The 27,682-nt window shown below is 56.9% G+C and overlaps 2 protein-coding genes across 4 annotated transcripts; one reads left to right on the forward strand and one right to left on the reverse strand.

Moving 5' to 3' along the window:
- Nucleotides 1-115: 115 nt before the first annotated feature.
- On the forward strand, nt 116-14,301 carry IL4I1 (interleukin 4 induced 1). Its single transcript, XM_022585018.3, has 7 exons — nt 116-4,115; nt 7,752-7,990; nt 8,678-8,790; nt 9,401-9,602; nt 11,663-11,731; nt 12,074-12,210; nt 12,619-14,301. The coding sequence occupies exons 1-7, from the start codon at nt 3,842-3,844 to the stop codon at nt 13,544-13,546; spliced, it is 1,962 nt and encodes a 653-aa protein (XP_022440726.2). The 5' UTR covers nt 116-3,841; the 3' UTR covers nt 13,547-14,301.
- Nucleotides 13,832-27,599, reverse strand: TBC1D17 (TBC1 domain family member 17). Of its 3 annotated transcripts, none has more exons than XM_022585016.3 (18): nt 27,478-27,597; nt 26,964-27,098; nt 26,424-26,522; nt 26,143-26,217; nt 21,549-21,672; nt 20,559-20,766; nt 19,962-20,088; nt 19,700-19,858; nt 19,207-19,335; nt 19,027-19,130; nt 18,411-18,505; nt 17,822-17,938; nt 17,627-17,727; nt 17,449-17,548; nt 15,555-15,652; nt 15,272-15,388; nt 14,640-14,726; nt 13,832-14,558 (listed from the first exon to the last, which is right to left on the reverse strand). In XM_022585016.3, the coding sequence occupies exons 2-18, from the start codon at nt 26,982-26,984 to the stop codon at nt 14,352-14,354; spliced, it is 1,968 nt and encodes a 655-aa protein (XP_022440724.1). In that variant the 5' UTR covers nt 26,985-27,098; nt 27,478-27,597; the 3' UTR covers nt 13,832-14,351. The 3 variants fall into 3 exon arrangements, with proteins under 3 accessions (XP_022440724.1, XP_022440725.1, XP_089758664.1); XM_022585017.2 differs by having other exon boundaries at nt 19,962-20,073; nt 27,478-27,594; XM_089902538.1 differs by lacking the exon at nt 14,640-14,726 and having other exon boundaries at nt 27,478-27,599.
- Nucleotides 27,600-27,682: the final 83 nt, after the last annotated feature.

Raw genomic sequence — 27,682 nt, forward strand, 5'->3', positions numbered from 1 at the left:
AGAAGGTTGGGAAAAGAGCAGGTTCCAGATCAAGTGGGATGCCATTTGTCTGAAATTCAGAAGCAAGCAAACCTAAATGCACTGCCGAGGCGTGCACACACGTACACACACACATACACGTGTTCACAACGTGGCTTCCTCTGGTGCTGATGGCAGGAGAGGAGCAGGGGGGGAAACCCGTTATAGCTGGGTCATATCTTCCAGTACATGGAAATATCCAGTCATCTGCCACCATCCCCAAGGCGTGTCATCAGCGGCACTCCTCTCCCTGTTACCTGGGGCTGGCCGGAGGGTTCTAGTTGTGCTTCAACAGTGGGCAACAGGTAAAGCTGGGCTGCAGCTTTGTGTCAGGTGATTTCCAGATACTGGCCTGACGTTCTCCCTCTGACCCTGGCCCCTGTAGGCGCTAGTGATGCCGAGCGCTCAGATCTTGCTCCTGGTTCAGGGCGTTGGAAGTCTGCCCTCCAGCCTCCCTCAGCCTGTGCCACACTAAGCCGTGTTTTGGCTAAGGAGGGCCCAAGGACACTGGACATGTATGGGCCAGTTTCCCAAAGTCATGATCATGAGTCATTTCCTCAGGCCATCTTGGGCTTCTAAGAACGACTGTCCCATCCCAGCAGAAGCCATGGAAGAGGGAGGGGAACGAGCTAGAGGAGGGAGACCCCGGCAGCCGCAGTTGCTTCTCTCTGAAGGCTCCGGCCCCTGCAACAGTGGCCCTTTGTGCCATCTGTGAGCCGTGACTTCATCCGGGACCCGTATCTGACTCCCTCACCTAAGCTGAGGAGAGATAGGGAGGCCTTGAGTCCCCTTAGAAAGTAGGAAGTAGTGTTTTACCTACATGTATTCATTCAGCATCCATCTTTGGAGCACCTACTACCTACCAGATCCTGATCTAGCATTGGGGTTTCAAAAATGGAACAACAGGGCTTCCCTGGTGGCACAGTGCAACGTTGAGAGTCCGCCTGCCGATGCAGGGGACACAGGTTCGTGCCCCGGTCTGGGAGGATCCCACATGCCGCGGAGCGGCTGGGCCCGTGAGCCATGGCCGCTGAGCCTGCGTGTCCGGAGCCTGTGCTCCGCAACGGGAGAGGCCCGCGTACTGCAAAAAAAAAAAATAAATGGAACGATAATTCTCTGCGCATGAGGTCACTGGCAGGGGCCACACAATCTCGATAAGAAAAAAGAAATTCCTTGAGCTTGCATTTCCAATGCATATACCTGTTACTTTGCATATTAAACATTAGTGGAGCTTAATTGCTTTCTTATAGTTGTATTTTTTTAAATAAAAACAAATTGAAGTTCTAGTATTTTCCTCCCACACCCCAAGGGATCTCGGCACCCCACTTTGAAGAACACAAGCGATTATAATAATTCGACACAACAGCTGTGTCAGAGTGGGAGCTCCCGTGCTTGGGCACCATGGGGGGAATGGCTCCAGTGGCTTCCTGGGGGAGCCAGGGGCGTTCCCAAGATTGCAATAGGGTCAGCAGCTGACTGGGTACCACCCCGCGGATGCTGGCTTCATTGTAATTGCAGTTTCCCTTTCTAGGAAGAAAACAGATGCATTCCCTTGTCAGTCCAGACAAATGGCCTCTCCTTAAGTTCCTCTTCATTAATTAACATGAAGACAAGCGTGGTGACTAAATTCGCAGTCAGAGGCTTTTAAAGGTGAATCTCTCCCTCAGTAAGCTGTTATGGCATTTCTTCTCCCTGTTTAGGGGTAAGAGTGGCAACTGTGGGTTTATGGTTACGGCTCGCTTTTCATCTCCAAGACACCCTCAAACAACTGCCTCCGTTATGGCCCGGCCCTTTCCCCAGGATGATGCCCCTGCCCCATCTGGCACAGGTGGGGATCAAAGAGTCAGATGTTGGGGCTTCCCTGGTGGCGCAGTGGTTGAGAGTCCGCCTGCCGATCCAGGGGACACGGGTTCGTGCCCCAGTCCGGGAAGATCCCACATGCCGTGGAGCGGCTGGGCCGGTGAGCCACGGCCGCTGAGCCTGCGCGTCCGGAACCTGTGCTCCGCAACGGGAGAGGCCACAACAGTGAGAGGCCCGCGTACCGCCAAAAAAAAAAGGAGTCAGATGTTTGAAACAACCAGAGATTTCCAGAGGTCGAGCAGCCTTGATCTCCAAAGGGAAGTTGAAACAAATGAGTCTCAAGCAGTGGTGTGCTGGTAGCAGTCAGCCCTCCAGGGTCAGGGAAAGCCCTGACCGATAGCATATGCCCATTCCCATGGTGTAAATTCTCCCACTATGGCTGATTTCAAGCCACCAAGATGAAGTCACCAAACACAAATTTGGGAAATTGACACACACTGTGTAGATGCAACTAATTCACCTCAAGAGTATATATATAATAGTAAAAGGTAATCAGATAATTAAGGGATGAATTTTGAGTAAATAAAATTAATAAATAAAATTAATTGTAAATATTTTAATAATGGCTCGCAAAACAAAACCAAAAAAGAGATCCGAAAATTAAATGGTCGGCTCTCGTGAATAGGTGTGAGCCAGCTCCAGCACACCACTGCTCCCAGGGTTTTCAGTCGACCTCAAAATTGCCTTGGTGCTTTAAAAGTCTGCCCTCAGACCAGCAGCTCTCTGCAGAACTTCCCAGGAACAAAATCCCTCACCCTCAGAAGTCAGGTTTGCTTGTGGACACCAGCCAACCCCCAGCCAGACATAGCTGTCCTGAGCCGCCCCTGGGCCTCTCCCACAGCCCTCACACACCTTGGCACTGGTCACTTCACACTCCAGAGACCCACCTGGGCGCTACCCACACCTTACCTCCAGACACCATCCTGGTTCAACCCCATGACCTGCTGAGATTTCCCCGAGGCAGAGCCCAGGTGTGCTGCTCTGCTAGGCTCAGGCCTAGCCTGGGGCCATGGGGCCACATCAGACCCCACCCCTGGGTTATAAGAACATAGACCCCCAAATCCACTGAACTGAAAGTGACACTTCCTGTCAAAGATACTCAGTATCACTCAGGTGCAGTGTGGGCTCTGTGAATGTTGATTCAAACCAACTGTTAAAAGAAAAAAAAGTTTTGATGGGACTTCCCTGGTGGTCCAGTGGTTGAGACTACGCGCTACCAGTGCAGGGGACACAGGTTCGATCCCTGGTCGGGGAACTAAGATCCTGCATGCCGCATGGCGTGGCCCAAAGAAAAAAAAAACATGTTTTGAGATAATCAGGGAAGTGTAATCATTGATTTAATATCATTTTTAAATATGATAATGGTATTGGAGTTTTATTTTTGAAAAGGCAAATAAGTTCTTATCTTTTTTTAGTTAATTTGTATTGGAGTATAGTTGATTTACAATGTTGTGTTATTTTCTGTTATACAGCAAAGTGAATCAGTTTTACATATACATAAATCCACTCTTTTAGATTCTATTCACATACGTCATTACAGAGTACTGAGTTCCCTGTGCCATACAGTAGGTCCTTATTAGTTATCTATTTTATATATAGCAGTGTATATATGTCAGTCCCAAACTCCCAATTTATCCCTCCCACCAAGTTCTGTTCTTTTAGCGCAGAGGTTGGCAAACTGTGACCCCACTTCCCGTTTTTGTAAGTAAAGTTTTATTGGAACACAGCCACACCCATCCATTTACATGCTGTGACTGCTGCGAGGACAGAGTTGAGTAGGCGAGGTGGAGACCACGTGGCCCCAAAAGCCTCAGATGTTTATAGAAAAAGTTTGCCAACTTCTGTCTTACAGAAACATCCTCAAGTATTCACCTACAAAAATGATAATATGTCTGGGGTTTGCTGTAAAATAATCAGTGGGGGAGGGAGAAAGTGTAAATGAAACAAGATAGGCTATGAGGCGATGAATGCACCTGGCTTCATCATCCTAGTCTGTTTTTATATATGTTTGAAATTTTCCGTAATAAAAAACTTTCGAGAAGGGGGCATCTGCGCTCCACAGCCTCCCAACTGCTCTGATCCCACACCAGGGCCCTGGCATCTCTGGTCTAACAAGGGAATCGGGACAGAGCCAGCACCACTCAGCCCGGTTTCGCATATGCCCAACGATGACTTCTGTCCCGGGCTAACCAGAAAGGCCATGGGCGCTGAGAGAGCCCGCCAGAGCCAGCCATGCAGTGAGTGCCCCCCCATCAGAGCCCTGGGGTTCTGGAAACTGGGGAAGGAGGGGCAAGGGGGCTCTGAGGGAAGGGGGCCCCTGTCTAGGGGTCAGGCCAGAGATCAGGGCCTCAAGTAGGTCTGTCCTCTGCCCTCTGCACCCCTCCCCATCCAGGTCTGGACCCCCGACTTCTGTCTGGGGCCCTTGGCATCCCCTGGGTAGGCCCTGCCCTCCTCTGAGACTCGGTGAAAGTTTTAATACTGACCACTCAGGGTCTTTGGACTGACTCAGAGGAAAGAATATATATAAGGCACTAGCCCTGTCCGTTGCCCATCTCTGTGGCCAGCATCACTAGTAGCTGCCCTGAGGGGCCACAGAGGGCCCCCCGGGGGGGGCAGGAGCGGGGCCAGGTCTCTGGCTGCTTCAGATGTGACCTAACCCCGTTAGAACTGTCATTGTGGTTCTAGAAGCCAGCCAAATAAGGTAGGGTTTTCTCCCTAGAGACAATTTTTACCTGAAAGGGTTGAAAAAGCCCCAGGTCTTTCCCACCATCTGCCCCCACCCTCAGTTCTCGCTGTGTGTCCTGTATCTCCTACTCACAAGCTTAGGAAACCTAACCTAATCCAAACCACTCTCATGACCCTAAGTCATACCCTAATACCGTAAATTCAACCCTAACACGAATCTCTGATTTTATCAGGAATGAGTCTGGAAGATCCAGTTATTTCTACCAAAGCAACCCCCAAATTACTCATAATCTCTTGACCCCAAAACAACCTTTGGTGTACGGCCTTCCAGCATGTCTTTTCCTGCCAACTGTACCGTGGACCGTATCTGGCCACTCTTGGGTGTTCCACCCAGCATCAACCAAACCCTAAGCTGGGGCGATTCTGCCTCCCCTTCCTCTGGGAATGGTTGGCGATGTCTAGAGACATTTGTAGCTGTTAAGCCTTGAGGGGCAAGTGCTACTGGTATCTAGTGGGTAGAGGCCAGTGATGCTATTCAACATCCTACAATGCACAGGACCTTCCTCACAAAAACGGTCCCAACTGCATAGCACTGACACGGAGAGCCCCTACCCGGGCCCCATCCCCGGTCCACGAGCCTGAGCTAACCAAGTGTTAGCCATCCTGGAGCCGGGCTGCTGGGATCAAACACAGGTTGTGCCCCTTCTTAGCTGGTGCCTGATCTGGGCCCCAGTTTTCTCCACTGTAAAATGGGGACAGCTCAACCCACCCTGTCAGAGTTGTCACTGGAGTCAATGAAGTAGAACGTGTAGCGTGTCGGGCACGCGGTACTCAGCAGGACCCACCGTCACTTTATCAGCATCCAGGAGGCCGAGCAGGCCTTGCCCTCGTAGCCTCCAAGAGTCCTGCTCGCCTCCCCACCTGACTCTTTGCATGGGGTCTTGGGTAAGGCTGCACGCCTTCCACAGAGTCCAGGGGGTGAACTGGGGGTGTGCCCGGAGCCGGGGGGACTGAACAGAGACCCTGTGCAGGAGAGACCAGGGGGTCAACCCAGGGACCCCAGGAGGGCCCCCCTAGATGCTCTGCGGACCAACACTCCTTGCCCAGACATGCCCTGGGAGCCCCTTGGCTCTGCCCTTTCTGCTTCCATATTCTTGCTGCTCCCTTTCTCTGTGTGGGACATTGCCATGAGGCCGTAGAGCAGAGGGGCCTCTGGGAAGGGGACGGAGTGGGGGCAGGGACCTGGGATCAGGTGGACTCCCAGCTCTGCTGTTTCCCACTGTGGGACCCGGGGCAAGTGCCTTCCCCGCCGCAGGCCAGGTTCCCCTCCCTCACAAGGTGTGTAAGGTCCTGACGAGATGGCACGCCAACCCTCCACGTCATTGTGAATAAAGCAGGCGGGGTCTGTGATGGGAAGGCCTGCCAGCTCTGAGGCCTGTGCAAGTCCTGGGGTCCGCCCCTGCCCAGCCCCTGGCCACCTCTGAGCCTCAGATTCCTCCTCTACCCAGGGCAGAGCTCTGAGCACAGGCCACCTCAGAGAGCGGCAACCCTCCCGCTGCTGGTTTTTGCTGACTCGCGCCCTTGGCTCTCTCTCAGTGTCCAGCTCACTGATTTTGTTTCCTTCTTGGTCACCGCCTTCCCACCCACATCAGATGTTTTCTGACTCACTGGTATGCACCCCCTCCAACCCCGTACCTCCATCAAACCACATCCCTCTTTGATTTACTGTTTGGATTTTCCCAACTGGTTGCTGCAGAGGACCTGCCGCCCTCTGGCTTTTCTCCTTACCACTCGCCTGGTGCTCTCTCCTCCAACCCCAAGAAAAATCCCCAAGATTGCCTCTCCCCACCCCCTTCAAGGGACCCACCATATGTCCCCTTGGCTAAAGTCCCGAAGCCATGAGCCCCGCAGGGGCTCCTTGGAGCCGGGTCACCCGGTTCTCAGCGCAGGGGGGACGGGCTCCTTGTGCAGGGCTGGGGTTGAGGGGGCCTTCACTGAATCCCTCTAGCACCCCCGCAGCGGCAGCAGCTGGCATCTCCTAAGAAGCAGCTTCTAGTACTGACCCGGCTGCTGTTGCCAGGGCCCCGACCTGGATTCACTGCCTATTCCCACCAGCACAGGAGCGGCCCCCCCTTGACAGATGACACCGGAGCCAAAGAGAGGGGAAGGCCTGCTCCAAGTCCCTCCTGGCAGGTGCCAGACTCAGGACCCAGGCAGGCTGGCCCAGAGCTCGTGCCACCAACCACGAGCTGCTGCCTGCGAGTCCCCTGCTGTGCCCGTTTCACTGAGCTCAGAGCGGCCATGTGGCGGGGGCCAGCGAGGGCCCTCCAGAGCACAGGGACGGCTGACACAGAGAAGGACTCAGAGGCTGTCGCAGGGCACACGCAGTCCCAAGGCCAGAGGCCGCCTCTCCCCCTGCTCTGAGAATGAAAGAGGCAGAGAGGGCAGAGAAGAGGGCAGACACAGGGGCCCTGCGATCAGATCAGGGGGACCAAGAGCTCGGTCAGGCCAGACTGATTTGCTTCCTCCCGACCCCTTCCCCCGCTGCCGCGCCCCCTCCAGCCTCAACTAGACTCTGAGCATCTGACCCGCCCCCAAGAAAAGGAGTTTCATTTCCCACAGCTCGATTTCCCAAAAGGGAGGGGAGGGCGGGGCTCGGCTCAGTTTAAGGGCCGAGACAGGGGACACGGCAGACAGGTGGAGGGGACAGAGGAGAGATGAGGTGCTAATGCCTGCGGAGGCCGAGGTAGCGAGGAGGCTGCAGAGAGACTGGGCCCCACGGAAACAGACGGGGAGACAGGGCTGAGCAGGGCAGATAAGGGAGAAACAGGGAGACCCAGAGGAGGTGAGAGAAAGGGGGGACAGAGAAGAGAGACAGGAGAGGAGGGCAGACAGGTGAGCAGAGACCAGGAGCCGGCTAGCCCGGGATCAGGGGACACACACGTGTAGAGAGACCAGGGCCATAGTGGGGAGGGCTGAGGTGGGCGCGGGGCAGCCCACAGTGGGCCAGGCTGGGGGGGACACAGGCTTCTGTCACAGTGGCCCTGCTTCCCCTCCAACCCAGACAACATCTCCCCCAGAGAGACATGGACTCCTTGGGTAAGTAAGCAGTGGAGGGGGCAGAACCCGCTTTTCTCTCCCCACATACCCGCTGAGCTGCCCGCTGACCCTGTCCTCCTTCCCCCCAGCCTGCCGCCTCCTCGCCCTGGTCCCCATCCTCCTCAGCCTGGCGGCCTCCCTGGACTGGCAAACTGCCCAGAGCCACGACCCCTTCGAGAAGTGTATGCGGGACCCCGACTATGAGCAGCTGCTCAGAGTCCTGACCTTGGGCCTCAATCGGACCTCGAAGCCCCAGAGGGTGACTGTGGTTGGTGCAGGCGTGGCTGGGTTGTTGGCCGCCAAGGTGCTCAGCGATGCTGGACACAAGGTGAGAAGTGCTGCTTGCTGTCTACCTTGAGTCTTTCCTGCTGCGGCTGGGAGTCCTGGGTACAGGGACCTGGCCACGTCCCTGTTGAGGGGTGGGGGTGATGGGAGGCGGAGAGAGGGAGCTATGCTTTCCTTGTGGTCAGGGGAGCGAGGCCTGGAACCCTCTGCTCTAACATGAAACCCAGAGGGAACATGTGTCTGTGCTGAGGGCTTTGACTTTCCCTGCCCCACTCTCATCCTGGAGGAAAGTCCCTTGAAACCTCTTCCAACTTCCTGGGGGGAATTTGTGTTGGTGGAGATGGAAACTCCACACAAGGGGAAGTGCCCCCTGAAGTCTAACCACTGTCCCTCTCACTGAAATCCAAGAATGAGTATGGGCCAGGCCAGTGGCTTCAGTACACACAAGAAATCTCCCCACTCCCTGAGCTGGGAAGTCCCTCTGAAATCTGGCCAGCGGCCTTCCTGCTGCAGTCTGGAAATTGTCACATTGTACATGTTCACTATGACTTTCTGTTCTCCCACCAGCCCCTCCCACCTCCCCATAAAAAAAAGATCCTTCTTTCATCTCCATCTGTGCTGCTGTGGGGATGGAAGATTGGGTGGGTGCGGGGTGGGGGCTGCGACAGGGTGGAGATGGGGAGTCAGTGGGAGGAGCTAAAGCACCTGCTTGCTGCCCATCGTCCCTCAGGTCACCATCCTGGAGGCAGACAACAGGATTGGGGGCCGAATCTTCACCTACCGGGACCGGAAGTCCGGCTGGATTGGGGAGCTGGGAGCCATGCGCATGCCCAGCTCGCACAGGTGGGGCCTGACCTGGGGGCCAGGCAGGCGCAGGGCCACCCCAGCCTCTACCTCTGAGCCCAGTCTCAACCAGATTCCCAACTCAATCACTGCTCCAGTGCCAGCACGAACCTCAACTCTGACCCCAAACCTGGCGCCCCAGTAAAGTCAGGCCTAGACCCAACCTCCAGCTCTGTCCTTTTCCTGACTGACACTTCCGGGCCTCCCGGCTCCAGCCCCACCACTGAACCCCTGAAGTGCTCAGGCCACTGCGTCCAGCCCTTCCAGACCCCCAGCTCTATCTTCCCCGACCCTGGTCCTTTCCCCATCCCCAGCTCCCACCCCCATCCAACACAGCTCTGTCCCCATTCCTACTTGATCCCCAGTGAAAGCCACCTCCCCCTCCAAACCCAGTCCTGAAGTGCGCCGCCCTCAGCCTTCCAGCCTTGTTCCCCTTTCATTCCCGTCCCTGGCACTGAGGACCCCCAGTCTAGCCCGGCTCCAGCCTCATGCCCAGCCCCAAGCCCCGTCCCCAGCTGCCCCACCCCCCCTTCCCTTCTCCAAGCCCCACTGGGGAGAGGGGCCCTCACCTCCCCCGCCCGACCCTCACCAGCGGCTCCCACTCCCTCAGGATCCTCCATGCGCTCTGCAAGAGCCTGGGACTCAATCTGACCAAATTCACCCAGTACGACGAGAACACGTGGACGGAGGTGAATGAGGTGAAGCTGCGGAACTACGTGGTGGAGAAGATGCCTGAGAAGCTGGGCTACAAGCTGCATCCCAAGGAGAAGGGCCACTCGCCCGAAGAAATCTACCAGATGGCTCTCAACAGGGTAGGCGCGTCCGCGAGCCCTGCAGCCCTGTCCCCCTGCCCCTGTCCTCCACGCTGTGGTGTCCCATGCCCTTTCCTCCTCCTGGCCTAGCTTTCCTTTTCCCATTCCTTCTGGTTTCCCATCACTGGCTCTTCCATCTTTAGTTTCCCCATAAGCCCTGCTGATCCCCATCTCCCATCCCCTTCTCACTCACACACTGGCCAGAACAACCTCACCTTTCTACACCTTTGGGGTTTTTTGTTGGTTTGTTTTGGGTTTTTTTAGGCTGCGTCATTCGGCCCGTGGGATGTGGGATCTTAGTTCCCCGACTAGGGATTGAATCCATGACCCCTGCATTGGGAGCTCAGAGTCTTAACCACTGGACCGCCAGGGAAGTCCCTCTACACCTTTGGTTTAAACTATGATCTGTGGGCTTGTTTTCCAAGTCCATCTCCTGAGACCCAGACCTATGTCTGTCTCCCCCTGGCCATCCCCCAGGACCCTCCAGCTGCCACTGAGCTCGGCGGCAGCTTCCCTGAACCCACTCGGATTCCTGGGTTCCCCATCTCACAACAGTGCCATCATCACCACCCCCAGTCACGAAGCAGAACTCCAGGGGCCATCCTTGCTTCCTGCCTTCCCTGTCAGGTCCCAGCTCCATCCGTCCTGCCCTCGACTGTCTCACACTGTTCCTACCTCTCTGTCCCCCCAGCTCCAGCCCCAGCTCAGGCCTGGACCTCTCCCTGCATCCTCACCCTGGCCCACCCTGCTCACAGCCCCCTGTGCTCCCTAGCACCTCAGCCTCAGTTTGAAGCCCTGAGCAGTCTGGTCTCTCCCACTCCTTTAGCCCCATCTTCTCTCCAAGAAATTTTTATTGCCCACCCCAAACTCTCATGGTGGCCCAAACACCTTCGGCTCTGTACTCCTTTGTTTGCACTATGCTTGTCCACCGTCCCACACCCATGCCACTGACCCTGCCTGGAAGGCCTTTTCCTTTTCCCACCCAGGGAACCCTTTTCATCCCTCAAGAACCAGCTCCAGTGTCCCCTCCTCCAGGCAGCCTTCCCTGATGCCCTCAGGGAGGAGCCAGCCTAAGCCTCCTATGGGAGCTCCTAATTGTCCATCTCCTCTCGTGGACCAGGGTGGGCACTTAGTCCAGGCCACTTCTGTGCCCTGGCAGTGCCCAGTTTAAGGAGCCTAGGGAAATGTGAGGGGAAGGGTGAGTGAGTGAGTGAGTGAGTGAAGGGACACCTCCTTTGGGGAGTTCCCTGGCCACAAGAGAGAAGCCAGGTGGACAAAGGAGAGGGCTGAAAACAGAGGGCAGCGAGGCTTCCGGGAGGGGATGAGGCTTGAACAAAGTGGTGAATGATGACCAGTTGGGTGCCCGGCAAAGATGAGGGGGGTGAGCAGGTGCAGGGGCGTGGAGGTGGGGGAGACCCGAGGGTGGTCTGGGCACTGGACACTGTGCTGTAGACCTGAAGCTGCCCTAAAAGATGGTGACCGAGGGGCTGGCAGGGGCCTTGAACGGCAGGCTGAGGGCTAGAACTCTGCGGCTCCAGGCACTGGGGAGCCACAGAAGGCTGTGGGCAGGCGAGGCACCGTGAACAAACCCCCGTGAGCAGTCATGCCCTGTCAGGGCTGATGGGTGGGTGGCAGAAGGGACTCCACTTCCGTCTGCGCCCACAACGATCCAGGCGACAGATAATTACCGTCCATAAGGACACAGCGCTGACTGAGACAAATAATTACTGTCCATAAGGACACAGCGCATGGAGCGCACAGGCTGGGACAGAGGCAGACAAAATAACACCCAACCAGGATGAGTGTGACATTGTCCGGTGGACCGAACGCCCGGGGAATGAGGGGTAGGAATGACTCAGGAGGACTTCCCAGGGTAGTGACATAGTTGCAGTGGAGGGCAAGGCTGAGGGCCGAGCACGGGCAACATCCTGGCAGCTTGAACAAGAGAGGTAAATGGCCGGCCGTGGGCAGGAGCAGGAAGAGAAGCCAGGTTTGGACCCCAGGTGGGGCCTCCCCGGTCCTGTCCCCACAGCTCAGCGCCACTGCTTGTCCCTCCACAGGCCATCGAAGATCTCAGGACACTGGGCTGCAGAAAGGCAATGATGAAGTTTGAAAGGCACACGCTCCTGGTGAGTGAGGGCCTCGGTGTCGCTGTCTGAGAAACGACGACAAGGAGGGTGTCCATGGGGCCTTGGGCGGGGAGTCAGAAGGCAGGAAACTGGGACCCCAGGCCTGCCACCTACTCCCTGCCTGACGGGGCTGGACACGCCCCTCTTGGGGCTTCGGTTTCCCTCATCTGTCACAAGGTGGGGGGGGCCGTATTGCTGAGGTCCAGGGAACCGCACTAAGCACGGCTGTGTCACTGAACTAAGTAAGAGGCTCCGCAGGGAGCGGCCCCGTGGGAGGGGGTACGGAGCCGGCAGGTGCAGCCTGCCTGGGCCCTGACCTGGGTGGGCCACGCCATCCCCCAGGAATACCTCCTCGGGGAGGGGAACCTGAGCCAGCCTGCCGTTCGGCTCCTGGGAGACGTGATGTCCAAGGACGGCTTCTTCTATCTCAGCTTCGCTGAGGCCCTGCGGGCTCACAGCTGCCTCAGCGACCGGCTCCGGTGAGGCGGCGGGCTGGACAGACGCCGGGGGCCGATGGGGCGAGTACGGAGTGGGCGGGGCTGGCGGGGGGGGCGTGGCCTGTAGAGATGGGGGCAGGGGCCCAGGGGGCGGAGAGAGGCGCGCTGGGTCCCGCCACACTCGCCCCCGCATCCCGGTTCCTCCAGGGGAAGAAAGGTACCTGGAGAGTGGCGTGGCCCTGAGGGGACAAGGCGGGGTTCCCGGGTCACACCGCTCTGCTCCCGGGCCTCGGGGGCCATCGGGGACTGACGAGGGCGGGGGTAGATGAAGGGGTGGGATTAGAGGCAACCGGCAAGTGAGAACTGGAGCGGGGAGCGGGGAGTGTCTGGGGAGGGGCCGCTGCGGAGATGCAGGGCCCGAGAGCCCGTCACGCACCCGCCCCGCCGCAGGTACAGCCGTATCGCGGGCGGCTGGGACCTGTTGCCGCGTGCGCTGCTGAGCTCGCTGTCGGGGCCTGTGCTGCTGCACACGCCCGTCGTGGCGATTAAGCAGGGGACGCACGAGGTGACCGTGTACTTCGAGCCCTCGCGCCGGGCCCGGAATCTGAAGTCCTTGACGGCCGACGTGGTGCTGCTGACGGTGAGCGGGCCCGCGCTGCAGCGCATCACCTTCACGCCGCCGCTGACGCTCAAGTGGCAGGAGGCGGTGCGCGCGCTGCATTACATGCCGGCCACCAAGGTGTTCCTGAGCTTCCGCCGGCCCTTCTGGCACGACGAGCATATCGAAGGCGGCCACTCGAGCACCGACCGACCGTCGCGCGTGATATTCTATCCGCCGCCTGGCGAGGGCGCGCTGCTGCTCGCCTCGTACACGTGGTCGGACGCGGCTGCCACGTTCGCTGGCCTGAGCCTGTCCGAAGCCCTGCGCTTGGCGCTCGACGACGTGGCGGCGCTTCACGGGCCCATCGTGTACCGGCTCTGGGACGGCAGCGGCATCGTCAAGCGCTGGGCGGAGGACCCGCACAGCCAGGGCGGCTTCGTGGTGCAGCCCCCGATGCTCTGGCGAACCGACAAGGACGAGGGTCACGAGTACGATTGGGCGGTCCCCCACAGCCGCATTTACTTCGCCGGCGAGCACACGGCCTACCCGCACGGCTGGGTGGAGACGGCCGTCAAGTCGGCACTGCGGGCCGCGGTCTTGATCAACGGCCGGACCAGCAGCTGGAACGACCCCCGGACCATCAACAGCATGGGGCATGTGCACGTGGCGCCCGCCCACCACCACCCGCGCAGCCTCGAAAGGGGGCGGGACACCCACTCTCCAGCCTTACATGCCGTCACCGCTCCGCACACGACCCAAAAGAGGACCCAATATTAAAGTATTTTTGGAAACAGCAGTGTGGTCCCGCCCCCTCCCTGGCTCAGTCGCTTCCCCAATTTGCAGGGAGCAAAACCATTAGCCCTCGCGGTAGAAGGGGCTGCGCCTATCCTGGAGCCCCAGAAGCTGTCCTACTTCTTCCTGGGCCGCGGGCTCCGTTTGGGGGAGTAGGAGGTACAGGATGGACACTGCTTTGCGCCACTGGTAAACGTTAATCACAGTGCCCACAACGGCTGTCACGACACAGTGGGATCCTTAAGCAAGTAACAAAAAGCCCAGCCGACACTGGGTTAAACACGAGTTTATTTTTCTCATAACAAGAAGCTGGTAAGTAGGGCCCCAGAGGGAGCAGCCCCGCAGGCCCTTCCATCTCGGTTATGTCCGGGATGTGCCCCTGCACCCCATCCTCACTCCTCCAAAAGCCCCAGACTCAAGCAGGTAAGGGAGCCCTGCCTCCACAAACCGCCACCACTCACCCCCAAGGGGCCTCGTCTTAGGCCTCACTGGCCAGGTCAGGGTCACAGTGGTCAGACGTCGACTCTGCAGAGTGGTCAGAGGAGACCACGAGTCACCACCCCCTCTCGATCCAGAGCCAAGCCGGTGTGGTGGCCTCCCCGCTCCACCTACTCGAGGCCAACCAGATAGGAAAGTGTCAGTTTCAAGAAACCAGCTAAGAGAAGGGAGGCCTGGTGGAGAGCCCCGCCCCTCTTTGCGCCTCCCCTCCCCAGCATCCGGGAGGGGCGGGGTCGTGGGAGGGAGCTGGATAAAGTGTCTGGTGCTGAGCAGGCCGCCTCGCCCAGCACGGTTAAGAGTCCGCACATTCCTCCTCCTCCTCCTCCTCCGGCAGGATTTCCAGGCTGCTGTCAGGCTGCGGGACTGTGTCCGCGGGGGGCGGCGGAGCCGGTGGGGCGCGGGTGGGCGACAGCGGCAGTGGGGAGGCAGGTGGCGATGGGCTCTGGGGCTCTGCGGGAGGCGCCAGGCCTAGGATCTCCTGCACGTTGTGGGGCAGCTCCTGGCGGGTTGGCGGGTAGGGAGCGAGAAGTCAGAGGTTTGCTGGGGGTTGGGGGGCTATCGGGAGGGGTCAGGGACTCACCCGGCAGGCGGTCAGCTGCCGGTAGAGGGCCTCGGCCCGCGTCAGCACGTCCTCCACGCTCAGCTTCATGGTCAGCTCGTTGATGTGCTGCGGGCGGGGGTGGGTCAGGCCTGCCTGCCTGCAAGCACCCAGCCACCACCGCCCCAGCACCTACTCTGTGCCTCGTGCTGGGGTACAACTGAGGGAAGACAGACCGGGCTGGCCCTCTTGGGGCTCACAGTGGAGCTGGGGGATCAGGAGAGGTCATGTTCTCTCCGGCTGCTTGCCAGGTGCAGTATTCAAGGAAGAAAAAGGGCACCGAGCCCCACTGCCGCGGCCCCGCCCCACATTAATGCACTGGGGCAGGGGCAGGTGGCCCACTCATGCATGGGCCACATGCTCTGTGAGGACACTGCAGGAAGCCAGGGATAATGGGGTAGGAGACAGACAGACCCCGTCTCCTGGCCACCGTGCTCACAGCTTAGCCAATCATACTTTCCACAATCCTATTTTGAGTACCTACTACCGAAAGGTACTGTGGCACAGGGGCAGGGCCAGCCTCCACGGAGTTCACACCCAGGTGATGTGTCTTCTCCACACAGGTCAGGATGGGCAGGGGGAGGGAGGGGACTGGGAGGGAGCCAGGGTCTCACCTTGAGGATCTCATTGGACCCGAAGCCTGAAAGCATGAGGGTGTCCCGCTCCATGTCCAGGATGGCGCAGGCCACCAGCAGGTGCAGATTGGGGCCAGGGAGCCCCGTCCACAGCACCTAGCAGTGCCCAGGGGAGGGGTCACTGCAAAGCCTCTGCCTCAGGTCCCACCCAGGTCTGCCCCACGCCCTGCCCACCTCCCACCAACCTCCCTGCCCCATCCACTGGCAGTACAGCCAATCCATTTCTCCTTCTCGGCCCTCCCACCCCAACTGGCTGGCTCACCTCCCACAGCCGAAGGACATCCGGGAAGGGGAATTCCCTCTTGAACCAGATAAGCAGCCACCGGAAGCAAAAGCAGAGAGAGCCAGAGTCCTGGGAGTCTAGGAGAGGACAGCGGTGGGAGGGGCGGCACTCAGCTGAGAGCAAGCTCAGAATCAACTCCAATCCCGCTCTAATTCACAGGGCGCCCGGGGGTCGGACTGGACTCTAAGAAGTCACCCTGGCTGTAAGAACCCACACGAGTCTACACAAGTGGAGGGACAGCTTCAGAGCGGGGACAGGGACGCTCAGCGCCAGCAGGAACCTTCCCATCCTGCCATCCGGGCTCCAGATGAGGTGAGCTAGCCCCGTGGTCTCTGCTCTCATGTGCAAGGGAGGCAGTAAGACCAGTCCACTCAGGGAAAAAATCTATTCAACATCCAAAGCTGGGGGAGGTGTGAGGAAACTGGCCCTCGTGTACACTGCTAGCAAAAACGTAAGCTGGTAGAACTTTCTGGGAAAGCAGTGATGAAGACAAATGTTTCAAAAGATGTAAAAATATGTACTGCACTGGATACAATATCAGTTCTTGGAATTTAACCTAAAAAACTAATCCACGAATATAGATTCATCACGGTGAAAAACTACAAATAACCTAAAAGTCCAGCAGGTCAGGTTAAATCTATTCTTATACATCATTAAGATGGACAGAACACCATGTAGTCGATAAGACTGATGATGTAGGGCTTCCCTGGTGGCTCAGTGGTTGGGAACCTGCCTGTCAATGCAGGGGACACGCCAGGGGACACGGGTTCGAGCCCTGGTCCAGAAAGATCCCACATGCCGCAGAACAACTAAGCCCGTGCACCACAACTACTGAGCCTGCACTCTAGAGACCACATGCCACAACTACTGAACCCGCGTGCCACAACTACTGAAGCCCACGCACCTAGAGCCTGTGCTCTGCAACAAAAGAAGCAATGAGAAGCCCCGCACACCACAATGAAGAGTAGCCCCCAGGGGCTTCCCTGGTGGTGCAGTGGTTGAGAATCTGCCTGCCAGTGCAGGAGACACAGGTTCGAGCCCTGGTCTGGGAAGATCCCATATGCCACGGAGCAACTGGACCCGTGAGCCACAGCTACTGAGCCTGTGCGTCTGGACCCTGTGCTCCGCAACAAGAGAGGCCGCGACAGTGAGAAGCTGCACACCGCGATGAGTGGCCCCCGCTTGCCACAACTACAGAAAGCTCTCGCACAGAAACGAAGACCCAACACAGCCAAAAAATCAATCAATTTTTAAAAAACTGTTAAAAAAAAAAACAGAGTAGCCCCCATTCGCCACAACTAGAGAAAGCCCGCGCACAGCAACGAAGACCCAACACAGCCAAAAATAAAAAATAAATTAGCTTATCAACATCTGCATTCAAAAAAATAGTACGAGCAACAGCAACTTTAACTTTCTTTTCTTTACGTGAATTCCCTGCATTTTTTATATCGAACAAGCAATGCAGTCAAATTTAAAAGCTGAAATGCAGCAGTCCCCGCCCCAGCAGCCCAGAGAACCAGTTTCCAATCCAGGCTCAGGGGTGACTGGAGATGAGAGCTGGTTGGAGATGAGGAGTGTGAGGAGCTGCGCCCAGGTCCTTCGTCTGAAAAGTCTGACAGCACACGAAGGAGCCACCTCAGCAGGCAGCAGGGGCGCGTTTGGCAGGGGTAGGGGGCCCACGTCTGCATTTGTTGAGGTTTTGCTCCAAACCGCAGTCCTGCTTTTACATATCAATTCTGGGTTCTGTGGGGATGTTTCTCTTGTTTGCACCACGTCCAAACATCCTGGACATTGTCTGTGGCCACCCCCAGAGACTCTGCAGCAAGGTGTGTGGGCCCACCATCATCCCCTGCCTACCCGCCGAGACACGTACCCAGGAAGTCGCAGAGCGGAGGGTCCAGCACCCTCAAGAGGAGCAGGAGTTGCCCGAGTTGCCGCTTCATCGTCTCCTGACTCTCCTCAAAGTTCCCATGCTGTGGGAGGGAGGGCCACGTGAGGAGCCAGACCCCAGCTTTTGAGGGGGCCTGTCTCCCAGCCCTGCCGAGCCTCACCACGAGCTCCATGAAGCCACAGAAACACCAGAAGGCATCCACCTCGTTCTGAGTGACGTAGAGGATCGGGGAGAGAAGGTCACTCATGCCCTGGACGTAGCCTGGGGGGACATGGGGTCAGGGCCCAGCCGAGGCCTGCAGCGTGCTCCCCCCACAAGGCCAGCCCCAAGCAACTGCCCCCGGGCTGTGCCGCACCAAGGTCAAAGTGGTACATGCAGTAGGTAAGGAGGATGTCATTCAGCAGGCCCAGCCCCGGGTTCTCGGGGCCCTCGTAGAATTTGTTGTTCCTATCGGTGCGGCTCACATCTCTCTCTGTGGGGACAGGGGGCAAAGCGCAAAGGCGTGAAAGGTGAGCCCTGTCCCTGCCGGCCGGCCGCCAGCACACCTAGGCAGGTGTGGGTCATCCAGAAACCATCTTGAACGCTCTCACGTGAGGTGCCGTGCTTCACGCTCACCAGCTCGCCACGCTCACCAGCTCGCCCACTCTCCCAGCAACTGACAGTTACTAAACCATCAACAGATGGGGAGACTGAGGCCCAGGGAGGTAGAATCACTTGCCAAGATCCCACAGTGAGTAGGTGGTAGATTTGAACCCACGGAGCCTGGCTCCCCTCCCGTGCTCCCCCATCCCCGACCCCAGGGCCACTCACCCCTGCTCACCCCTGTCTCACTCCCCTCCATCCCTACAGATGGCCTTGCTCCTGCTCTTAGGGAGACAGGGGGCTCCCTCGGGCCCCTCCCGGCTGTTTCTGGTCTCACCATCCCACCCTTGCCCCCCACCAACCAATGAGGCTGCGGTATCCGCGCAGCAGTGAGTTCCTCCGCTCCTGCTCCGGGCTCACAGATTTCCACTGCAGCTTCATTCGGAAATACTCGTCCCTGAGGGGAGCAGAGGGGGTGACATGTAGGGACACCCCCCGCCGCCTCATCCTACAGGGCTCAGCCTAGCTCACCGCCCCTGTGCTTCCCCTTCCCCACATCTCTCATGACACACAACACCCTTGTGGGGTTTTTTTGCTGTTGTTCAAAGTCTGTCACCCCCACTGGACAGAGAGCAGCAGGGGCAGGGACCGGGACACACGGCAGAGGCACAAGATATACCAGGAACGACGAGAGGTGGCCCCATGGGGTTAGGAAGCCCGCTGCAAAGCGGTGACCACTGAAACAGCACGGCGCCAGAATGAAAACGGCATCGGGGATGGGCTCTGGGCCCTACAGGGGCAGGGCCTGGCCCACTGCCTCTGTCCCCGCTGTGCTCAGGTCGATGGCCCGTCTGTGCACGCGTAGCGCGCCGGTGCCGGGCCGCCCACTGGGATATGCTGTTGATCAAAAACCTCCAGTCGACTCAGGAGGCCAGAGGCTGGAGCGCAGCAGGGCAGGAGCCACGGCGTCTCACTCACGTTTTCTTGCGCACGTGGGCCTTGTGCTCCTCGGCTGAGCCCTCCCAGCTCAGGTACCCGAGGAGGAACTTCCAGGCCTCGCGTCTCAGGCTGGGGCTCAGACCCTGGAGGGCAGAGGGCAGCTCAGACGGGCCTCCCCTTGGCTGCCCACCGACCCTGCCCACCCGCTCGGCTCCTCACCCCTGAGAAGATGCGGGCTTTCAGCTCAGGGACCTGCTGCAGGCGGCCCTCAGGGCCCATGCGGCGGGCCCACTCCTCCTCCGTGACCGGAGGCGCCCGCTCCACAGCCGGCCTCGGCCCTAGCTCCACCTGGGGGACACAGGACGAGTGAGCCCAGGGCCTCGGCCCAACAGCGCTCCCCAGCCCACCGTGGGCCACTCTGAGTCAGCTCAGAGCCCTTCTAAGCTGCACGGACGGACAGAACGTTTGGGGCAGGAAGCATCTCCTTGGCTGGGTCAGTGAAAAAGTCACCCCCCAAGTCAGGAAAGCCCCCCAGTAATAGTAGGCACCAGGTGCACAGGCTACAAGCACCTTCCACCAAGTCACTCATGATACCCGATGAGGGCGGTGCTGTTATTATCCCCATCTCACTGGGGAAACAGAGGCCCAGGGAAATGCAGTCCCATGCCCACGGTGACCGCCAAAGAGCAGCAGCATCCACCCTGATACTCACACAGGAAATGACCTCAAACCCGGGCTCAGGTTCGTCATCGGGGGCTGGAGGCAGGTCAGGGGAGGCCCCCTCCTGGTGCGGCTGCAGGGCTCCCCGGAAGAAGTTGGTCACACGGGAGAAACTGCTGAAGGTGGTGGAGTAGGGGTCCTGGAAGAAGCGCTGGGGACAGGGCCGAGGGGCGGTCACTGTCCACCCTCCCTGCCTGGCCTGCACGGCCCGCCCTTCCCTGCCCACACCGGCCAGCCTGGCGCTGGGGACTCACAGACACCACGTTGGAGCTGTCCTGGTCAAACAGCTGGAGGTGGTGGAAGGAGTTGGAGAGGGCCGAGGAGTCATGGGGGAAGACAAGGTAGAGGCGGGAGTCCTGCGGGGAGCTGTGGGCAGGGCATCTGGGTGACACACAGGCAGGGTGCCCACTTTTTTCTTTTTTTCTCAGTGTCCCGACTGCCCATGGGGAATCCCTCATCTCAGGCCTGAGACCCCAGCTGGACCCCAGGGATGGCAGAGGCCCCAGGGCTGGTCAACAAGGGCCTTCCACCTCCCTGGCCAGGGTGACTGACTCAGGGACAGGCCAACGAGAAGCAGCCCCAAGATGCTGCTGGAATGTGGGAAAGAGGTGCTTTCTACCCACCGGGGCCCCCAGAGAATGACAGCAAACTCAGAAAGAAAAAGAGCAACTCTTTCTGCACTCTGGGACCCGGGTCCCACCTGATGTCAAACTGCCCTTTGATGTTGCAGTTACACGCGCCACTCAAGTCTCTATTTCCTGCCTTTAAATCAGTCTGGGTTGTATTACTTTCACAGCCCTGAGGGAGTCAGGCTGCATCCCTGGAGGGGTGGGGCCTGGGACAAGGCTCACCTGGCCAACAGCAGGTAACGGCTGAGGACACGGAGCAGGGCGCGGGTGCCCCCGCGGTGGAAGTGCAGGGCGGGCAGGGAGCCTCCGGCCTGCGTGACCAGGACCAGGTATGCCCAGCTGAGGCCCGGCTTGGAACGGCGGATGGACTTGAGCTCCCCCAGACTCACGGAGAAGGCCCAGGATCCCCGGGGGGAGCTGGGCTCTGCACCTAGGGGGACAGCAGCGTCGGGAGCAGGTGGGGGTCGGGAGGCGGGGGCGTGTGGAGTCAGAGGTGGCTCAGGCATCTCCTGAGAGCCCACTGCGAGCCAGCCCCAGGCCCTCTGGGAAAGGAACCCAGTAAAACTGGAGGGGAGCCTGGGGGATGCCTGCCTGCCCCCAAATCTCCCCAGGCTCCCCACGTCTGTCCCCTGCCCGCCCCAACCCTGCCAGTCTCACCTCTGACCCTCTCTTCACTCTAGACCCCTCTCAAGCCACAGCAAAAAGGCTGTGGTTTCCTAAACACACCCAGTGCCCCACACCTCTGGCCTTACCCCCGCTGCTCTCTCTGCAGGGAGAGAAAACTCTCAAGCATCCTTCAGAGCTAGGCTGTGGCACCACCTCTTCCTGGAAGACTTCTCTGCCCCCTAGGGGGTTAGATACCTCCTCTGGTGCCCCCAGCACCCTGTGCGACTCCAGGATGGCCCGAATTACCCTGTCACCCTGCAACCGTCACCGCCACAGCCTGGAAAATTCCATGGGCAGGACTTACGTGGACGTGCCCACAGCCAATCAGGGAGCCCGGCCTGATGAGCAAGGCTGCAAACCTCAGAGACGCTGGCCACACTGGACCGGGGCTGGGGACCGCCCTGCACCCCCCACCCACTCTCCTGGGACTGGAGGCCACTGTGGGTGGCCATCTTGACTGTGGGCAGCACAGCCCACGGAGCCATGACCACTGAGGGTAAGTTGTGTCTCCGCCTGCCCCCCCCCAGGGGCAACAGCTTAGTCTACCTCTCGTGGGCTCTGAGTGGCGGTGCCGTGGCCGCACGGTGCTGATGACGGCCCAGTCGGGTTCATAGCCGGGGTCAAAGGTTGGTTCCTCCTCAGAGGTGCAGGAGTCTCCCCCACTGGTGTCCTTGGGGGAAGACAGGAAAACAGACTGAGGGACTGTGGATTCAGTGTTTCCAGATCTGAGCCTCGAGGCCACCCTGGGAGGTAGCCCCATTGAACAAAGAGGGAAACTGAGGCACAAAGAGGGCACAGCACTTGCTCTCAGGGTCGGTCACCCAATGCAGCCAGGGAATGGGCCAGGACTTGAAGCCAAGTCTCACGGTGGCTGTAACCAAAGCATCCCCACATAAAAAGCAGACAGCTAGGTAGGGGTTGGGGTGCTTTGCAGTCAGACTGCCAGAGGTCGCTGTGCTTAAAATAAGTAGGTAGGAGTTACTAGAGTAACTCAAATAAGGACCAAATCAGATATGACTTCACACCCACTAGAATAGCTAGAATAAAAAAAGAGGCCATAGCAAGTGTTGGTGAGGATGTGGAGAAACTGGAACCTCTTACACTGCTGGTAGAATTGTAAGATGGTGCAGCCACTGTAGAAAACAGTCTGGCAGGTCCTCAAAAGGTTAAACGTGGAATTACCATATGACCCAGCAATTCCGCTCCTAGGTATACACCCCAGAGAAATAAACATGAACACCCACACAAAGACCTACACATGAACGTTCACAGCAGCATTATTCGTGACTGTCAAGAAGTGGAAACAACCCACTGTCCATCAAACTGATAAATTAACAAAATGGGTAGATCCATACAATAGAATTTTATTCAGCAATAAAAAGGAAGGACGTTCCGATAGATGCTACAATATGGATGAACCTTGAAAGCAACTTAAATAAAAGAAGCCAGTCACGAAGAACCACATAGAGTATGATTTCATTTATATGAAATATCCAGAAAAGGCAAATTTATAGAGACAGAAAGCAGGTTAGTGGTTGCCAGGAGCTGCAGGAGGGGAGTACAGGTACAGGGTTTCTTTCAGGGATGACGAAATGTTCCAGAATCACACAGTGGTGATGGTTGCAAATGTGTGTGAATACTAAAAACCACTGAATTACGCACTTTGACAATTTTAAGTTTTCATAAAGCTTGAATTTTTTTGAGTCTGATGGTAAGTGAATTCTATCTGATTAAAAGAAAAAAATAGCTGGCTCGTATTGTTATGAAAATAACATGAAGTGCCCAGCATGGGGCCAGCTGGTGGCTGCTTTTATTGACATGAGCTCAGGGGCCTGTTGGGCAGATTCAGGGAAACCATGCAGAGCAGGGCCATGCTGAGGGCCAGAGTGCAGTAAAAGCCAATGATGCTGGCCATGAGCCATGGAGGAGGGCAGGGAGGGGACAAAATGTGTGAGGATTGCAGCAACTGTGAGAGAATTCACAGCTCATGTGTCTTCTTCCTCTATGGGAAAGGCTAGAAAGGTAAAACATTTCCCAGGCTCCCCTGAAGTTGCGTTCCAGGCACAAGAGCCTACCAGTCAGATGCACTCAGATCTACAAAGTGGAAATTGGATAAGGGCAACTTCCTGCCACTCTGGCTGGTGTTTGGCTGACAAGGAAAAAGGAGGAGTCTTATCTCTGTCTTCATCTTCCTGCACACAGAGCGGTAACTGGGGTAGCAGTGGGGCCGATTAGCAGCTCTGATGGTAGTATTCTCGAACTTGACAACTCCAATGACAGTCCCATTCCCTACAGCCCTGCCCTCACTGGATCGCAGCTCCCCTGGCAGGTCAGCTCTGCAGTGTCAGTCCTATTCCTCTAGCTTTTGTAAAAATTCTATAAGCCTCCACGTCTTTGCATTTAACCCCTTGCTGCTTAAAGTAACTGGAGTGTTTTGTGACTCTTGCAGTAAAACCCTGCATGATTAGAAGGACTCAGACTGTGGGTCTACCCAACAGCCATTTCTGCTGGATATTCCAGACTGACAAGCCACTCCCACAACAGAAGCTGAAATATCCCAATATCCACTTTCCCAGCCTTCCCTGCATTTCTGAATGGCCTAGGGACCCAACTCTGGCCAGTGGAAGCTGAGGGTACATCCGTGGGGAGTTTGAAGAAGGGAATTCCTGATAAAAAGGCACCTACAGGAGTGAACACCCTATTCAGGTTAGCCTCTATGTGCTGTCAAGGGAGGACATGGTGTTTGGAACTGTGGCAGCCAACCAGGGCCATGAAAGGAAGACCAAGGAATGGCAGGGACACCTGTCCACAAGCTGCCAAACCAGCCCCTGGCAAAGCCATCTGTGCCCTCCCTGTTTTGTGACATGAAGAATTTGATAATTTTGCCAGTGTTTACACAAAATAATGATAATTAGTGTGCTGTTTGTCAAATGTTTGCAGCTCTCCACCCCTCGGGCATACAGTAGGATTACAGCTCATTGAACTCTACTGGCTGAGTGGAGACATGCAACTCGTTCTGGCCAAACGGCTGGGATATATCACTTCCAAGATGGACTGTTTAACTGCCAGGGAAAAACTTCTAGAGATCTCTTTCCCTCTGCCACAAGGAATGAGACCTTTAAGATGCTGGCTGCTCTAGCAGCATGCTTCCTTGAATAATCATGATGAGCACAGCTCTTTTGCCAACCTGAGATACACATACAGAGTGAACAAAAACAGTTAAAAAGGCTGGAGCTCCAGCAGCCCTTCTGGACCAGAAGGCAGCCTTAAGGACAGATGCCACATGTTGAGGATTACAGAGCAAAGTTGGAAGGAAGCTGAGTCATTGATAACATATGAACCTATACTGCTGACTTCTGGGCTTTGTAAAAAGAGAGAAATGAGCTGTTATCTTGTTTAGGTCGCTGGTATTCCTGTTTCTATTACATACAACCAAATGCAACTCCTAACTGACGCAAAGCTTTCTGGAAAACCTCTTGTTTTTACTGATAAAAAGGACAGATATGATTGGTACCCTGCTGGCCCCTTTTTCCTGCCTTAAAAGGCAGATGCAATGGCTGCAGCTGAAGTGGTCATTTAAACACCACTAGAGCAAGCACAGTAGGCTCTCAGCAATCCAAGCCTTGATGTCACTAACCAAGGACAGCAGCCTCATACCTTTTGGAGTCTTATGAGGTAAAAGAAACAAACTTGTTTGCTCACTGTGTTGTCAGCTCAGTTTTGTGTTCCTTGGAGCTGAATGTATCCTGAATTTATATGTGTCCTTCCCATTGATGCCCGTCTCAGTGGGTTTCTGTTATTTGAAAATAAGAGCGCCAAGGAGGACAGCAATATTCTCAAGAAAGGCACTCAGACTGCCTGTGAGGTTGGTGAAAATGCAAAATCCTGGTTGCTGCTACTTCAACTTCTATAGGGGAGGAATCTCCATTTGAAACCCCATGGCCCCAGCTGAGGCTTCATCCTCTCTTCCTGGCCCGTCACACTGGCCTCCTCCCCGACCTCCCAGCCCCCAATCTCCCTCCACCTGGTCCTTCCGTCCATCTCCCACATGACCCCACAGATGGGGCTTTCCATACCCATATCTTTCCCCTCCCAAGGCTAACCTTGGCCCCCAGGACAGGGTCCAAGCTTCTCAGCCTGGCATTTCAGGCCCAACCATCTTTCCAGCAAAACCCTCTACAGAGACATCCCACGTTCCGTTCTGCCCTGAAACACCCTTCTTCCTTCTGTCCCTGAAATATATTGTTTTCTGGGTTTTTTTTTGGCCATGCTGTGTGGCATGTGGGATCTTAGTTCCCCAACCAGGGATTGAACCCATGCCCCATGCAGTAGAAGCGCAGAGTCTTAACCACTAGACCACCAGGGAAGTCCCCGCTGAAATATATTCTTGCCTGCTTCTCATCTTTAGAGTCCTAGCCCAAATGTCTGCTCCCCAGAAGGGGACGTGCTCTGGAGTCAGTATGTCTGGGTTCAAATCCAAGTTCCAGTACTTCCTAGCTTTTCTGACCTCAGGAGAGGATGAGAGGATGAGGTTTCCTCTCATCGTGCCTCAATTTCTCAAAAACAGAATGAGGGGTGAGGGAGGACTTAGGTAGTGTCTGGGTTGGATTCATCTCTGGGTCCCAGCACCGTCCAGCACAAGGGCCTGACAAGGAGACATCTGGAAATGAGAAGGGCGAGGTCTTGCACCCGGGGAAGGAAGGAATCCTGGCGAAGTGGATGAGTAGCCTCTGTCAGGTCTTGTTCCCTCTCTGGACACGATGGCAAGACTGCCCAAGAAAAAATGCCACACTCCGTCAAGTCCTTATGGGCTGAGAGCCCGTGGAACCTGAATCCACAGGCTGAGTTGTCCTCTTGCACCCTGGCAGAGCTCTCCCAAGAAGCAAAGGGGGTGAGGAGGCAGGCAGCTACCCCCATGGCCACAAATCTCATAGTGTCTACCTTCTTTCCGTGAATGGACATCTTCAGCCCCATTTCACAGAGAAGACGAAAGTGAGGGACAGAGAGAACTTAGGTCCCAACCAGGACCACACATGCTCCTAGGGTAGGTCTGGAATTGTATTCAAGTCCTTCAAATGCTTTCCACTGCCCCGACCTAGAAAAAAAGCAAGTGGAGAAAGGGGAAGCAAAGGTAGCCTACCTTCTTGGAGAAGAAGATTTGGGTGGAATCTCCAGCCTCCTCTACAGGAGCCCAGTGCAGCAGGACGTCATTGTCCTGAGGGAAAAAAGGAGGGGTTGGGAGTGCTTCCCTCCAAACTCCCCAAACCATATTTCCAAACTTCCTCCCAGTTCTGGACCCTCAGCCTTAGAAAGCCACCTCTCCTTCCTAACCTCCCGTTGCTGACCTCCACACTATACTCCTACAGACGCCGCATCCCTCCCGCTCTAGGCCTGCCCGAGCCCTGCTCTCTCCCGGTCTACCTTCTCCACAACACGGATGACGCCGGCGATGAGGGAGTCCGGGTCTTGGTGCTTCTTGGCACTGGTGTGCAGGTACACACCTCCTTTCTCAAATACCACCTAAGAACGGGAACCATTGAGGGGCGGGGCCCAAGCGTGGGAAGACACTCAGGGGGCGGGGCTCAAAAGAGAGCCAATGGGAGCAGACCCGGGGGAGGAGCTATTCACCTTGGGGGCGGGGCCCAGGGTACTTTACCTAGGGGATGGGGCCCGGAATGAAGCCTGTATAGCGCCAGGCTTCTCTGGCACTCCGGAGGATGGGGAGGGGAGAAAGGGGGAGTGCATTACAAACTGGGCGAGCCCCGGGGGGCGGGGCTAAACGATATGGGTCTCCCTAGGGCAGGGGAAGGAAGGGTGACAGCGTGTTTATTAAGGGAATGGTATGCTTGTTAAGGAGGTGCTGGGCTCCCAAAGTCCCTGCAAGTCCTGAGAAAGAAGCAGACCACCGGAGGGCGGCGTTTCGCATAGACGGAAGCAAAAGAACGCGTCTTCAGTGCTTACCCTGTAACCGGCGCCCTCCATAGCCGCGGCCGAGACCTCACTGCCCCGGCTCCCTCCTTTTCCGGGTCAGCGTGCTGTCACATCCGGATAGGAGACTCCCCTCAAGCGCAGACAGTGGTGGCGTCCCCATGTGTTCTAGAATAGGAATGGGTGTAACCATTTTTCAGAATGGGGTGGTTAAACTTGAACCACGAGGTTTCAAGTCACGTCACAGACGCTAAAGGTGGAACGGCCAGTGCGCAGGCGCAGCGAAACAGTCCTAACGAAGAAGTAAACAAGGGGGCGGGTCCAAGAGCTCCACCCCCTCGCTCAAACTGGCTTGGAAAGGCCTACTCCTTTCTCCATATTGTGTACTGGCATCGAAGCCAAAAAGATGCCATTTTGCTCGAGGGCACGGGCAAGGCCGGTCAACTGCGGCCATGTTAATGCGGGGCAGTCCCATCTCTCTGCGGGGCGCGAAAGCAAGGTCCTAGAAGAGAGAAACGGTTAAAGAAAAAGGTGAGAGGAGCTGTACATCACACGAGGCCCCGAAGGACTCGGGTTAACGGGATGAAGCCGTCAGTATCCTCGGGGACGAAGCGGTCCCAGACGAATTCCTGAGTCACCGTCGAGAGAAAGCGTTCTGAGCCGCCATATTGAAGCTGGGCAAACCGAAGCAAGAAAGGATGCCATGTTGGATCTTTGCCAGCCTTGGTGCTGAGGGGTATAGGCTGGAGAAC

This window comes from Delphinapterus leucas, chromosome 20, assembly GCF_059928025.1.
Source record: "Delphinapterus leucas isolate spDelLeu-1000000601 "Yukka" chromosome 20, BTC_Dleu_Yukka2, whole genome shotgun sequence".
Classification (NCBI taxonomy): domain Eukaryota; kingdom Metazoa; phylum Chordata; class Mammalia; order Artiodactyla; family Monodontidae; genus Delphinapterus; species Delphinapterus leucas.

Coding starts and splice junctions, on each gene's coding strand:
- TBC1D17 (XM_022585016.3), bottom strand. CDS start 26,984: ATGGAGGGCGCCGGTTACAGG. Junction 19,859..19,961: donor ACAGCTCCAACGTGGTGTCT/GTGAGTCCCCAG, acceptor CCCTGTCCCCAG/CGCTTCTTCCAGGACCCCTA. Junction 17,549..17,626: donor GTGGCTTCATGGAGCTCGTG/GTGAGGCTCGGC, acceptor TCCCTCCCACAG/CATGGGAACTTTGAGGAGAG.
- IL4I1 (XM_022585018.3), top strand. CDS start 3,842: ATGAATGCACCTGGCTTCATCATCCTAGTCTGTTTTTATATATGTTTG. Junction 8,791..9,400: donor CGCATGCCCAGCTCGCACAG/GTGGGGCCTGAC, acceptor CCACTCCCTCAG/GATCCTCCATGCGCTCTGCA. Junction 12,211..12,618: donor TGCCTCAGCGACCGGCTCCG/GTGAGGCGGCGG, acceptor GCCCCGCCGCAG/GTACAGCCGTATCGCGGGCG.